The sequence below is a fragment of the Piliocolobus tephrosceles genome, chromosome 2 (genome assembly GCF_002776525.5).
Source record: "Piliocolobus tephrosceles isolate RC106 chromosome 2, ASM277652v3, whole genome shotgun sequence".
Lineage (NCBI taxonomy): Eukaryota > Metazoa > Chordata > Mammalia > Primates > Cercopithecidae > Piliocolobus > Piliocolobus tephrosceles.
This window is the reverse complement of record NC_045435.1, coordinates 83,261,580-83,275,940: the sequence shown is the minus strand read 5'-3', so window position 1 is coordinate 83,275,940 and position 14,361 is coordinate 83,261,580. Positions and strand designations below refer to the sequence as shown.

The 14,361-nt window shown below is 55.3% G+C and overlaps 1 protein-coding gene across 2 annotated transcripts in view; it reads left to right on the top strand.

The window, feature by feature from the left end:
* Positions 1-14,361, top strand: part of PRKCD (protein kinase C delta) — a 32,406-nt gene that overhangs the window by 16,694 nt on the left and 1,351 nt on the right. For both annotated transcript variants that reach the window (XM_023189529.1, XM_023189530.2), the window contains 16 exons: positions 714-847; positions 1,903-2,102; positions 3,542-3,602; positions 3,780-3,942; positions 4,037-4,068; positions 5,753-5,838; positions 6,084-6,213; positions 7,478-7,578; positions 8,208-8,304; positions 8,531-8,631; positions 8,769-8,942; positions 9,206-9,297; positions 9,938-10,000; positions 11,302-11,440; positions 11,632-11,820; positions 12,446-12,574. In XM_023189529.1, coding sequence (XP_023045297.1) covers positions 733-847; positions 1,903-2,102; positions 3,542-3,602; positions 3,780-3,942; positions 4,037-4,068; positions 5,753-5,838; positions 6,084-6,213; positions 7,478-7,578; positions 8,208-8,304; positions 8,531-8,631; positions 8,769-8,942; positions 9,206-9,297; positions 9,938-10,000; positions 11,302-11,440; positions 11,632-11,820; positions 12,446-12,574 — 1,872 coding nt within the window. In that variant the 5' untranslated portion in view covers positions 714-732. The remainder of the gene's footprint in view (positions 1-713; positions 848-1,902; positions 2,103-3,541; positions 3,603-3,779; positions 3,943-4,036; positions 4,069-5,752; positions 5,839-6,083; positions 6,214-7,477; positions 7,579-8,207; positions 8,305-8,530; positions 8,632-8,768; positions 8,943-9,205; positions 9,298-9,937; positions 10,001-11,301; positions 11,441-11,631; positions 11,821-12,445; positions 12,575-14,361) is intronic.

Below are 14,361 nucleotides of genomic sequence, written 5' to 3'. Positions count from 1 at the left end.
AATAGGGTACTTAGGGAGGCACTGAGTGACTCCCCAAATGAATATCTTGGGGTGACAGATGCAAATGCCACCAGGGCCCAGGTAGGTTTTGAGGAGGAGTGAAGAGAGTGCCCTTGGCCTGGGGTAGATGGATGGAGGGCAGCCATCCCATTACTAGCTGGCTGTTGCCCAGTGGGCCCAACGTCACATTTTCCAGTTTTACCAGAGACGCCACAAATCCAGACTTACATAAACCTCTCAATGTTTTTCTTTTCTTTTCTTTAATTTTTTTTGAGATAGAGTTTGGCTCTTGTCACCCAGACTGGAGTGTAGTGGCGCGATCTCGGCTCACTGCAACCTCCGCCTCCCGGGTTCAAGTGATTGTCCTGCCTCAGCCTCCCAAGTAGCTGGGATTACGGGCATGCACCACCACACCCAGCTAATTTTCAGAAGAGATGGCTTTTCACCATGTTGGTCAGGCTGGTCTCGAACTCCTGACCTCAGGCCATCTGCCTATCTTGGCCTCCCAAAGTGCTGGGATTACAGGCGTGAGCCACTGCACCCAGCAAACCTCTCAGTTTTTAACACTGGCAACTGAGACTAGTGTGTATATGCACCATGTGGGCCAAATCCAATCGTGGGAGAGGCCTGGGGGAGTGGGTCCCTGAGTGCTGCCTGTGACTGTTCCCGCTAGTCCTGCCCAGCCGCCTGGCCTCATCCCTCTGTGTGCACAGGCCCACTGCAGGCCCTGCCATGGCGCCATTCCTGCGCATCGCCTTCAACTCCTACGAGCTGGGCTCCCTGCAGGCTGAGGACGAGGCGAACCAGCCCTTCTGTGCCGTGAAGATGAAGGAGGCGCTCAGCACAGGTAGGCCTGGAGGCTGGACCCTGGAGAGGGGCTGGGAATCTGGGCCCAGCTGGAGGGGGCCTGGCCTTGTTCCCTACAGCCTCTGAAGGATTCTACTCTTCCTCATCCTTGGCTCCCTGCCCCATTCAGCTATGAAGACAGAGGCCACTGAGTCTCTATAGGGCCACAAACACTGGCCAAATTGAGCCCTCCTTGGAAGGCTTGGAGTTTCTGGCTCCTCCTCCACTGGTTGTTTTACCCAACAGTTTTTACATGTCCGTCTGTGCCAGGGCCTGTGCTGGGCACTGAGGATACTGTCATGCTCCAGGACTGACCTGGCCTTGCCCTCATGGGGTTCATAGTCAGGTGAGGAAACCAGGCCTGTCACGAAGCAGTGAGTCCTGCAATAGGGAAGCCCAGAGAAGGCACCCTCTGAAACTGAGTTCAGGGAGGGCTTCCTGGAGGAAGCACAAACCTCACACCATTCCCTCTTGCTTTTGCCCTGGCCTGGTGAACCCCTAGTTGTCCCTCAGCTCTCAGCTGAACTGTCCCTTCCTCTAGGAAATCTTCCCTGACGCTTAGGCTTGACCCTGTGGCCACTTGATCATAGGCAAGTCTCGCACTACCAGCCTTACCCTCTTCAGTCTCATCACAGCTGTGACTTAACAGTTACTTGAGGAAGGAGTTGGTGCATTCGCCACCCGGGCCTGGGGATCCAGGAGGACAGGCCCTGGATGTAGCTTTTCTTTCGGCTGTGTTCCACGCCTCGAATATTATGGCTGGCATGCAGGAGCTGTCAGCCCATGTTCCCTGGGTGAATACATAAGGGCAGGTGACATTTAAATGGAGCTGGAGCAAGAGGGACACAGGAAGAGGGACCAGCAGGAACAAAGGCCTGGAGGGAGGACCTAGCAGAGTGCCAGAGACAGTTCTGTGCTCTAGAGGACACTGGGGGACCACAGCAGGCCCTCAGAGCAGAAGAGTCAGGCAGATTCTGCCAGGGGAAGGCCGTGGAGATCCAGGAGGGAGGGACAGAGGGGCCCTGACCCAACCTTCCCTGCCTGGCCTTGTTGCAGAGCGTGGGAAAACACTGGTGCAGAAGAAACCAACCATGTATCCTGAGTGGAAGTCGACATTCGATGCCCACATCTACGAGGGCCGCGTCATCCAGATCGTGCTAATGCGGGCAGCCGAGGAGCCAGTGTCTGAGGTGACCGTGGGTGTGTCGGTGCTGGCCGAGCGCTGCAAGAAGAACAACGGCAAGGCTGAGTTCTGGGTGAGGGGCGCACGAGCCGTGCCGTGTGTGTGTGCGCGCACGCGCGTGTGTGTCTGCGTGTGTCTGTGCGTGCGCACGCGCTCACGCTCGCATGCGCGTGCCTGCATCAGTGCATGGGCTCGGTTAGTGAGCACAGCTGAAGGGCACCAGGCCCTGTACTGGCCACCAGTCCAGCCCTGCGGCCAATGTGGCCTGGGTGTGAATCCTGGCTCTGCAATTCACCAGATTCCCAGTTTCTCTGAGCTTCTGCTTCCACATCTGTTAAGGGAGGGCGCTACTAAATGTGCCTACCTCAGGGTCAGTTGTTCAAATGAAAGGAACAGCTGGATGTACAGGGCTTATTGCAGAACCTGACACATAGCAGGTGCTAAAGACAGCCAACTTCCTTATTATGACTACTTTTTCCTTTTTAATTTTGGAAAGGCAGGATATGCACATAGTAAAACATTTTTAACTGCATGAAAGGGTGTGTCCCTGCCCCAAAACCAGGCCACCAGGCCTCCTTCCCAGAGGCACCCATTATTCCAGTTCTTTTTGGAATCTTCGCATATATTCTAGACCTTGGCAGCCATTGAGGGGGCAACATAGTGACCTTTAACAGCAAGGAGGTGGGAGAAGGGGAAGCTTATGGTCTCATCTGCTTACCTGCTGAAATGGAGACTCAGCACAAGCAAGTGGCCACCTGGCCATGTGCAGCTGTGTGTTCTGGGTGGCCACAGGATGCCAGCGCTGGCAGAAGTCCCCTGGGGTTACATGTGGGATGTAACTAAGATGTCTCCACCAGGAAAGGCCCTGTGACCGCTAGAGACTCTGATCAGCCTCCTGTGAGGGGTGAGGGGGCTGGGATGGGAGAGAGGTTGACACAAGGCTGTACTGATCCTTGGCCAGTCAGGCAGAGACACAGAGGGGCCTCTGGCTATGCTGTCTCCACTCCCCCAAGGGAGGATATCAGTCACCAGGTCTGTGTCTTGGGGGAGGTGAAGGGATAGAGGCTCAGGTCCCACCCTCAAGACTGTCCAGTCTGCATGAGGAGCCCTCGGCACAGACGGAGGAGCAGCGTGTGTGCACGAGGATGAGTGTGTCTGTCTCTCTCCACACGTGCACATGAGTAGGGGCCTCCGTTGCTAAGGGGGCCGCAGTGGGTAGGGGTGGGGAATTTCCCTTCCTGCTCTGTTCCCCAGCTATGTGTCTGGGCTGGGTGTGGGCTGGACCCTTTCACTTCCCTAAATGTAATAATACCCCTGGGTACAGTGTGGGGGTGGGGTTCAGGGGTGGGGCTCAGGCAGGGCCCTGCCCACACTGGGCAGACAAGTGTCTGGCTAGGCCTTGGGGGGCTGCCTTGGCCTTGAGGGACCAGCCATGGGGGCGGGTTCTGAGTTTGGCCTGGCCCAGGCCACCCTCACTGACCTTGTTCTCCCCTGGCCTCTGGCCCCCAACAGCTGGACCTGCAGCCTCAGGCCAAGGTGTTGATGTCTGTTCAGTATTTCCTGGAGGACGTGGGTAAGAACTCCCTGGGGCTGGAGGGGGCTCCTTTGCCTGGTTCAGAGGCAGAGCCAGCACTGAGGCGTAGGGAAGTGGCTCCCTTCGGCAGACTGTCCAGGGCCACCCTGGGAGGGAGTGCAGGGGTGCCACCCCTCCCAGATACCAGGGCTGACTTCCCCACTCCATGGTCCCCAGATTGCAAACAGTCTATGCGCAGTGAGGACGAGGCCAAGTTCCCAACGATGAACCGCCGAGGAGCCATCAAGCAGGCCAAAATCCACTACATCAAGAACCATGAGTTTATCGCCACCTTCTTTGGGCAACCCACCTTCTGTTCTGTGTGCAAAGACTTTGTCTGGTGAGAACTGGCCATGCCCACTGGTGGTGGTGCCGGGTAGTGGGGGCCGATCCCAGTCCCCACTCACTCACTTTGCCTGGGTTTTGCCTTTCAGGGGCCTCAACAAACAAGGCTACAAATGCAGGCGTAAGTGTCTCCACAGGCCAGTTTGTATGTATGTACCCGTGTGTGCTCACATGTGCCCGTGCCTGTGTGTGTGCCAGTGCTCATGTATGCACGTGAATTTTCCCAGTGTAGATACGGCAGCTGAGTTCAGTGAGTGCTGGGGCTGGCTTGCTGCTGCTCTGGAAAACCAGTTCTGCGCCTCTCTTCCCAGCTCTGTATTCAGTGACCGGGAGTTGGTGGATGGCAATTGGGCACAGTAGAGTATTCACGCAGAAACCAGCCCAGGCCATGGGCCAGGCCTCTTTTCCCTGGAGAGGCAGTGATAGGACCTGTACTAGCACACAGTGGCTGCATATGCTTCTGTGTAGATGTGGGTGTCTCTGAGCACACTCTCTCCCTGAGGGTGCATGCATGACGTGCCACAGGCTGGAGCCAGACTGCCTGGGTTTGAATCCTAGCTCTACCACTTGCTAGCTATAGGGCCTTAGGCAAAGTTACTTAACCTCTCTGTGCCTCAGTTTCCTGATCTATAGTCTTTTTTTTGAGACTGAGTCTCATTCTGTTGCCCAAGCTGGAGTGCGTGATCTCAGCTCACTGTAGCCTCCCTCTCCCAGGTTCAAGCGATTCTCTTGCCTCAGCCTCCCGAGCAGCTGGGATTACAGGTGTGCACCACCATGCCTGGCTAGTTTTTGTATTTTTAGTAGAAATGGGGGTTTTGTCATGTTGGCCAGGCTGGTCTCGAACTCCTGACCTCAAGTGACGTACCCACCTCAGCCTCCCAAAGTGCTGGGATTACATGCGTGAGCTATTGTGCCTGGCCCTCATCTATAAATTAGATGTAATTATAATGTATAATAGGGTCATTGTGAAGATCAAATGGAGTAAGATATGTAAGGCTGTATTTTATTTTATTTTATTTATTTATTTATTTTTTTTTGAGACGGAGTCTCGCTCTGTCGCCCAGGCTGGAGTGCAGTGGCCGGATCTCAGCTCACTGCAAGCTCCGTCTCCCGGGTTCATGCCATTCTCCTGCCTCAGCCTCCCGAGTAGCTGGGACTACAGGCGCCCGCCATCTCGCCCGGCTAGTTTTTTGTATTTTAGTAGAGACGGGGTTTCACCGTGTTAGCCAGGATGGTCTCGATCTCCTGACCTTGTGATCCGCCCATCTCGGCCTCCCAAAGTGCTGGGATTACAGGCTTGAGCCACCGCGCCCGGCCAAGGCTGTATTTTAAGTGCCTTCCACTGGCAGCTGTTCTGTGTAAGAAGTTTGTTATCATCATTACACATGCTTTGTGTGTATGTACAGGGTCTGTTTTGAGGCGTGTCCGTGTGCATGTGTGAGAGAGGGCATTTAGGAGCTGTTTGCTATCCCAGGGCTTGGAAGAGGGAAAGAACTGCCCCCGCTTCTCATATTGAGATGCCCCGTGCCCCCTAACTTCTGCCCACCTCCCTGCCCACTAGGACTCCTTCATTTCTAAGCCCCTGCAGATTGGCCTGTCCTCTCCACCCCATCCTCTCCAGGCCCCTCCTTCGAGGGCTGGCGGGAGGAAGACTGAAGCACTGGGCCTCTGCTGGGTGAGGGTGTGGGTGGTCAGGAGAACGGTGGCTTTGTGTAGAGGGCTGGACTGACTGGCAGGCACCAGCTCATAGACTCTGCCCCTCCCGGTGCCCTCCCTTCCCCCTTCTGGGCCTGTGCCTCTTCAAGAATGTAACGCTGCCATCCACAAGAAATGCATCGACAAGATCATCGGCAGATGCACTGGCACTGCGGCCAACAGCCGGGACACCATAGTGAGCCTGGGGCTGGGGCAGGGCTGGGTTGGGGGTGGGGGGGCTTAGCCACATGGGAGGGGTTTACGCCCTCTCCCTGCCCTCTGGGGATAGCTTACCCTCCCTTCCCTTTTTTCTTAGTCTTTCCTTGCCTCTCCCAGTGGAGCTCTCTTGGGATGTTGTGCCCAGGGTTGGGGGAGAGCTGGGGCTGAAGAAGGGGCTGGAGCTGGCACTTGGCCCTCAGCCTGTGATACCCCTATCCCCAGTTCCAGAAAGAACGCTTCAACATCGACATGCCGCACCGCTTCAAGGTTCACAACTACATGAGCCCCACCTTCTGTGACCACTGCGGCAGCCTGCTCTGGGGACTGGTGAAGCAGGGATTAAAGTGTGAAGGTGCGTGCCACCCCGCCCCTGGGCTGCAGGAGGGGCACTCCCAGCTGGTGTTGCTGTGAATTCCAGCCACCTCACACTGCCCTCGCCCCCTCACCTAGAGACGGGCACCTCATTCAGGGACCTGATGAGGGTGAGGCCTTGGTGGACCCTCCCCACTGGCCTGACTGGCTCTGCCACTTACCTGCTGTGTGACCACAGGTGGGTGACTCCACCCCTCTGAGCCATTTGGAGGGGAAAAGCAGGACCTAGAGAGTCCCTGTTAGGGGCCAGTGAGCAGAGGATGCTGAAGCCAGGCGTGGTGCACACTGGCAGGCACCCAGACAGGCCTCCACTGCCCTCTGCTTCACTTAGAGATGAGACAGAAGACCCTGGAGGGAAAGCGGCTTAAGTTGACCCAGATGTTCTTTGAAGGGTTTTGAATTAGGTCCCATGTCTTCTGGTTTTTCCTTTTTCTTTAAATCATGAAAGATTGGCCGGGCGCGGTGGCTCAAGCCTGTATTCCCAGCACTTTGGGAGGCCGAGGTGGGTGGATCTTGAGGTCAGGAGATTGAGACCATCCTGGCTAACACGGTGAAACCCCGTCTCTACTAAAAAAAATACAAAAAAATTAGCCAGGTGTGGCGGCAGGTGCCTGTAGTCCCAGCTATTCGGAAGGCTGAGGCAGGAGAATGCCACAAATCCGGGGAGGCAGAGCTTGCGGTGAGCTGAGATCACACCACTGCACTCCAGCCTGGGTGACAGAGGGAGACTCCATCTCAAAAAAGAAAAACAAAAAAACCCATGAAAGATTGAGGTGCTTGGCCAGGCGTGGTGGCTCACACCTGTAATCCCAGCACTTTGGGAGGCCAAGGTGGATGGATCACTTGAGGTTGGGAGTTCGAGACCAGCCTGGCTAACATGGAGAAACCCTATCTCTACTAAAAATACAAAATTAGCCAGGTGTGGTGGCGCATGCCTGTAATCCCAGCTACTCAGGAGGCTGAGGCAGGAGAATCACTTGAACCCAGGAGGCAGAGGTTGTGGTGAGCCGAGATCACGCCATTGCACTCCAGCCTGGGCAACAAGAGGGAAATTCCATCTCAAAAAAAAAAAGAGAGAGATTGAAGTATATATGATGGCTTCAGATCAATGTTTTCCTAAAAACTGGAACCCAGCAGACCCCGCTAAAGCCCTCCTTTCTCATGCTCTCCTGCCCCTCTCCTACACTGCCCCCTGCCCTTGGCTGAGCTCCAGGACTGACAGCCCCACTTCTCCCTCACCCCAGACTGCGGCATGAATGTGCACCATAAATGCCGGGAGAAGGTGGCCAACCTCTGCGGCATCAACCAGAAGCTCTTGGCCGAGGCCTTGAACCAAGTCACCCAGGTGGGCAGGTGCCATGGGGACCCTGGACATAGGGCAGTGGGGTCAGGGACAGTCAAGGCTCACAGCCACTGCTGGGGAGCCACAGACAGCCAGGGTATGTTTAGACCCAGGACTCTACTTTGGGAAGATCCAACTCAAGAATTTAGGCAGCAGAGGAAGGGGGGCTTTTGTTCATGAGAAATTCATTATTCAAGCAGTTCTTTCTTTGAGGGTGAACCTGGGGACCACAGGATTGGGTGTTAGAACACTTTGAACTAAGACTTTGGGTGTGGACGTTTGTACATGGGTGGAGCTTGAGGGATGCCACGAAACCTAAAGGTAAAATTTTAGAATCAATCAGAAATAAAGCTAAATAGTCAAATAAAATCTATTGAGTGAGTGGTTGGGAAGGTACGGTTCCGTTTACGAAACTTCTGTTTGTAATCAGAGCCTTTCAGACCACTGAGGCTTCTCTGGGCTCCGGGAAGAGTGTGCGTGTGTACACGCAGCCTGAGTAGGGGGCCTGGGCTGTACCCCTGTTGTCTCCTCTTGGTATTGAGGGTGGAGTTATACCTGGGGGTCTTCCTTCTGGGCTGGGAGTTCTGATAATGGTTTGACCGTCTGGCCCCCCACCTCTGCTCTCTCCCCAGAGAGCCTCCCGGAGATCAGACTCGGCCTCCTCAGAGCCTGTTGGGATATACCAGGGTTTCGAGAAGAAGACCGGAGTGGCTGGGGAGGACTCGCAAGGTGAAGCTGGGTCCATTGCCCCTGTACAGTTTGTATTCCCCCTGAGGCCAAAGACAGGGGACTGTCCTTCCTTCCGTTGTCAAGTGAGATATGGGAGGAACCCCCGGCCCTGGGGAGTGAGCCCCTTCCTCTCTGAGGCCCCTTCCCCCAGCCTACCCCGGGCCCCGGGGGAGGGGAGTTGTGTAGACTGAGACCCCGATCTGAGGAGGTGCCATCTCTCGGGCAGACAACAGTGGGACCTACGGCAAGATCTGGGAGGGCAGCAGCAAGTGCAACATCAACAACTTCATCTTCCACAAGGTCCTGGGCAAAGGCAGCTTCGGGAAGGTGAGGGCTGTGAGCCGGGCACCTGCTTCCCACCCCACCCTGGCTGCTTCCTGCTTAGGTGGCTGAGGCGGGAGTCTGAATCGGGCTGTGGCCCCTGCCCCGTCCTCCCCTGCTCAGCACCTGTGCCTCCCCATCAGGTGCTGCTTGGAGAGCTGAAGGGCAGAGGAGAGTACTTTGCCATCAAGGCCCTCAAGAAGGATGTGGTCCTGATCGACGACGACGTGGAATGCACCATGGTTGAGAAGCGGGTGCTGACGCTTGCCGCAGAAAATCCCTTTCTCACCCACCTCATCTGCACCTTCCAGACCAAGGTTCCTGGGCCTCCTGCCGTCACCGCCCCATGCCACAGCCATGTCCCACAGCCCCTCAGCCCCTCTAAGTCAGGGCTGTGTCTCCCCCTCAGGCCACTTAAAGCAGGGCCATGCTTTCCCCCCTCATGCCTCCCAGGGCAGAGTTGTCCCCCTCAGCCAGGGCCTGTCCCTGCTGTTTCCTGTTGGGGCTTGGCCCCAGTGGCCCTGAGTGAGGGAGCCTCCTGCCTGTTCCTCACCCCTGCTCATCACCCTCCCCACCCCAGGACCACCTGTTCTTTGTGATGGAGTTCCTCAACGGGGGGGACCTGATGTACCACATCCAGGACAAAGGCCGCTTTGAACTCTACCGTGCCACGTATGTGAGGGCCATGGTGGGGAAGGGCCCAGCGTGGAGGAAGGGCCACTGGCTCAGAACCCACTGCCAGTCTGCCCTCCATGCCTTCTTCCCTCTCCCTAGAAAAGCCAGCATGGGCTAGAGCAGCAGCTGGGGAGATGTGGGGGTAGCCTGGGTCCACACCACATAAGAAGCCATGGGTGGCAAGTGAGCTGCGGCTGGGGGCTCAGCACAAATACTCTGGGTCCTGGCCCCTCTGTGGGCCACAGCCAGGGCAGCCTTGCAAATGGTGGTCCTACACGACACAGGACACAGGACCCTGGTGCATGGCCCCCAGACCATGGGGAATGGCTTTTCCCCATTCACATGCCCCCCCCCCGCCAAACTAACCGTGTGTGTGTGTGCATGCAAACACATGTGTACATGCATATAAATGCATACTCTTAGAGAACTGGCTCACTGAGAGCTTTCCCTTCAGAACTTTCTGCGTGGGCTGCCAGCCCCCACTTGCCTGATACAAGATGTACTTGATGATGCTTAGGTTGTCCGTGGAGTTATTTGCAGCATTTATTGCCCCTGGAAGTGGGATGAGGGCCCGAGGGGAAGCAGAGGCTGCTCGGCAGAGATCCTGGAACACTTTGTCTCTCTCTCTCTTGCCCAGGTTTTATGCAGCTGAGATAATCTGTGGACTGCAGTTTCTACACAGCAAGGGCATCATTTACAGGTGCAGGGGTTAGGGCAGCGGGGGGCTCTTGGGAGGGGAGGCTCCAGCCCCATCATATCTTCTGAAATGCTGCAAGCAGGATTCCCCCAACTCCAGTTCCTTCTCTGCCGGAAATCAATCTTTAGCTGGGGATTTGCTTAAACCTCCCACCCTGGTGTGAGCATTCCTTTGGCCCCCATTTGAGGCTGGTTTAGTTCCACGAACTAGGAACTCACTGCCCATATTTGACACCATCGCCCCGCCCATCCTTGGAGCCATCAATCTCGCTCTGAAGACCCATCGAGTCATCTAAGCTTCTGCTAGAAGAGACTGGTTCTGTAAAGTCTCATCTAATAAGTTATGATTCCATCCTATGGTAGGAACTGTACACCCACCAAAAAGGCTGCAGCCAGGCTCTGTGTACTGACGTGGGATAATGCCAAGACACGTTGTTAAGTGGAAAACCAACCTGCGGGAGAGTGTGTATCGAATATTAGAATTCAGGCTTTAAAACGTGGGAGAGGCTAGGCGCGATGGCTCACACCTGTAATCCCAGCACTTTGGGAGGCCGAGGTGGATAGATCACCTGAGGTCAGGAGTTTGAGACCAGCCTAACCAACATGGTGAAACCCTGTCTCTACTAAAAAATACAAAAATTAGCTGGGCATGGTGGTGGATGCCTGTAATCTCAGCTACTCAGGAGGCTGAGGCAGGAGAATTGCTTGAACCCGGGAGGCAGAGGTTGCAGTGAGCCAAGATTGCACCACTGCTTTCCAGCCTGGGTGACACAGCGAGAGTCCATCTCAAAAAAAAAAAAAAAGTGGGAGCAAGCTGCATGCTGCCATATGTTTGTCCGTGCCTAGAATTGCTCTAAGGAGAACCTGGTGATTGAGCTCAGTGGAAGGCAGACTTTGTACTGTTTGCCATTTCTAGTTCCCATATGCATAAAGTATCTACTGAAATGACTAATTACTAAATATAGACATGGTCCCCACCTTTGGGGAGTAGACAAAACTGAACCTGGGGATCACTTCTGCTGCTGACTGCTAGGGGACCCTGGACAAGTGACATCACTTGTTTGAGCCCCATTTGGGTTTCAGGAAGTAGGGTGGTGTGTGCCCAGCATTTAGCACACAGTAGGGGACTTGCAAGAAGCACCTGTTTTTAGGATCTCTTTCTCCTGCTTCCTTTTCTCTTTCTCATTCCCTTGTACTCTTGGGGACAGTCCTGGACTAATATGGCTGAAAATTAGGACATGGCGGGCAGGGTGGGGAAGGAGAACAAATGGCCCCTGCTGACTCTTACCTGTCCCCTGTCCTTAGGGACCTCAAACTGGACAATGTGCTGCTGGACCGGGATGGCCATATCAAGATTGCCGACTTTGGGATGTGCAAAGAGAATATATTCGGGGAGAACCGGGCCAGCACCTTCTGCGGCACTCCTGACTATATCGCCCCTGAGGTGAGCCGATACCCTTCCATACCCCCGCTCAGTCAGGCACCTTGCCTCCCCACGGTGGGCGGGGGAAGGCTTCCCAAGGGCAGTGAGGTCCAAGCCAAAGCCCATAGGCCAAGGCGGCCTGGCTAGGGCTCATGCCCAGGGGCCCCTCTCAGCCCCAGCACCTCAGCTCCTGCTGACCTGCTCCCCCTCAGATCCTACAGGGCCTGAAGTACACATTCTCGGTGGACTGGTGGTCTTTCGGGGTCCTTCTGTACGAGATGCTCATTGGCCAGTCCCCCTTCCATGGTGATGATGAGGATGAACTCTTCGAGTCCATCCGTGTGGACACACCGCATTATCCCCGCTGGATCACCAAGGAGTCCAAGGACATCCTGGAGAAGGTGCAGGCCCTGGGCTGGGCTGGGCTGGGCAGGGGCAGGGGCAGGGGCTGGCAGACACTGGGCTTTGGGTGAGGAGCTTCCTGTCTCTGGAATGGCAGCCTCAGTGGTGCCACAGTCCTAACATACAGGGTATTGCTCTCTCACCATGTTCCCAGGAACTCCTGTCAAGTCCTGTGCATGGAATCAGCCTGACATGGTGACTAAGGGCCCAGGGTCAGGAGACAGACAGACCCGAGGCCAAACGCTGGCTCTGCCTGGGACTAGCTGATCACAACCTCTTAGAGTTTGTCTCCTTATCTGCAAAATGGGGCTATGAGCAGTCTTGCCTCACAGAGTTGTTGGGAAGAAAATAGAAACATACGATGCTCAGCTGTGGGCCAGGCAGATAGTAAATAATAAAAAGTCCCATTAGCAGAGTTGTGGATGTCCAGCCCAGAGCCTCTCATCTCTGGGGAAACTGGGAGCACTGCATGCCAGAGTGACCTCCCTCAGCCCCACTGTTCCCCAGGCTGACTGCGGGACTGGGGCAAGCCTGGCTTTGCATCCCTGGGCCTGCTGGGGATTTGCTGAAGCTCCAATTTCCCATGGCCCTCGGGTGCTAACCAGGGTCCCTGCTGGGTTGCAGCTCTTTGAAAGGGAACCAACCAAGAGGCTGGGAGTGACCGGAAACATCAAAACCCACCCCTTCTTCAAGACCATAAACTGGACTCTGCTGGAAAAGCGGAGGTTGGAGCCACCCTTCAGGCCCAAAGTGGTATGTGATCCTGCCCCGCACTGTCTCCGGGCTGGGCTCCTCCTCCCCTGCCCTCCCTCCCTCCTACATCACTCACACCCTTTCCACCTCTCCCTTCTTCCAGCGAGTCTACTTCCCCGATCTCCACAGCATGTTCAGTCACAGCTGCTGCCCTTGTATTCTCATCCTCTCCGTCCTGACTCAGTCAGTCAGCACACACTGGGGACTGTGGATCCCACTGTATGCACAGGACCCTGTTTTGGGAAATAGAGTTAAAACCTCATGTTATTACTCCATTCAATCCATTCTCCAATACATATGGGGAGTCCTGAGTCCCTGTTGAATGCAGAGCACAGTGCTTGGCTGCACAGCAAAGTGGGAGACGCAGTCCCAGAACCGGAGGAGTTCGCAGCTAGTTGGAGAGATAAGAAACTTGCACGCCGATGACAATTTGTGATATGAGATGACAGCATAAGAGATATCCCAGGACACATGATCAGTTGCTATTGAGTGGGTCTGTCAGCAGGAGCCCAGGCGACAGAGAAGAGGGTGGGTCTGAGAGGCCCCCTTGGAAGAAGTGAGACTAGAGCAGGGCTGGGAGGTCTGAGAGGCTCCCTTGGAAGAAGTGAGACAAGGGACAGCTGGGAGGCATTCCAGGTGGAAGAGGGGCTGGTTCACCCACAGGCCCAGAATCTACAGGGCCACCAAGGAACCAGCCTGAGAGCAGAGGCAGGTGGGGCCACTAAGAAAGTTGGGGCTGTGTGGCCCCTCTGTGACCACAGTTCTTCCTTCCCACTCCCTTTGTCTCCTTTGATTCCCCTCCTCCACCAGGGCACACAGTTCCCACTGGGCAGCCTGTGTAATGCACCCCACATTTGTGCTTTGAGGCTACAGAGCACTTCCCCTACACCAAGGACCTCAAACTCAGACGTGTCCTGGCTGAGCATGTAACTGACAGGCTAGGCCAGCTGCAAGAAAATCACACAGCCTGCTTTCAGTCTCACTTTTGGTAGATTTCCTTCTCTGCACTAAGAAACACAAAGCAGGTGTGATGTACCCCTTGTCAGTGGGGCAGGGGCTGTCCAGGGGCTCTCATCACCAAGAGTGGGCAGGAAGTAGGCCCAGGGCTGCTTTAATCTGCCAGTTTTCAAAAGAAGCTGGAAATCTGGATTTTTATGTTGCATTGTTCAATTTTAAAATATAGGTTCAGGCTGGGCGCGGTGGCCCACACCAGTACTTTGGGAGGCTGAGACAGGCAGATCACCTGAGGTCAGGAGTTCGAGACCAGCCTGGCCAACATGGTGAAACCGTCTCTACTACAAAAAATACCAAAAAATTAGCCAGTTACGGTGGCGCGTGCCTGTAATCCCAGCTACTCAGGAGGCTGAGGCAGGAGAATCGCTTGAACCCGGGAGGCGGAGGTTGCAGTGAGCCGAGATCATGCCACTGCACTCTAGCCTGGGCAACAGAGTGAGACTCCATATCAAAATATATACATCGGCCGGGCGCGGTGGCTCAAGCCTGTAATCCCAGCACTTTGGGAGGCCGAGACGGGCGGATCACAAAGTCATGAGATCGAGACCATCCTGGCTAATACGGTGAAACCCCGTCTCTACTAAAAACTACAAAAAACTAGCCGGGCGAGGTGGCGGGCGCCTGTAGTCCCAGCTACTTGGGAGGCTGAGGCAGGAGAATGGCGTAAACCCAGGAGGCAGGGCTTGCAGTGAGCTGAGATCCGGCCACTGCACTCCAGCCTGGGCGGCAGAGCCAGACTCTGTCTCAAAAAAAAAAAAATATATATATATATA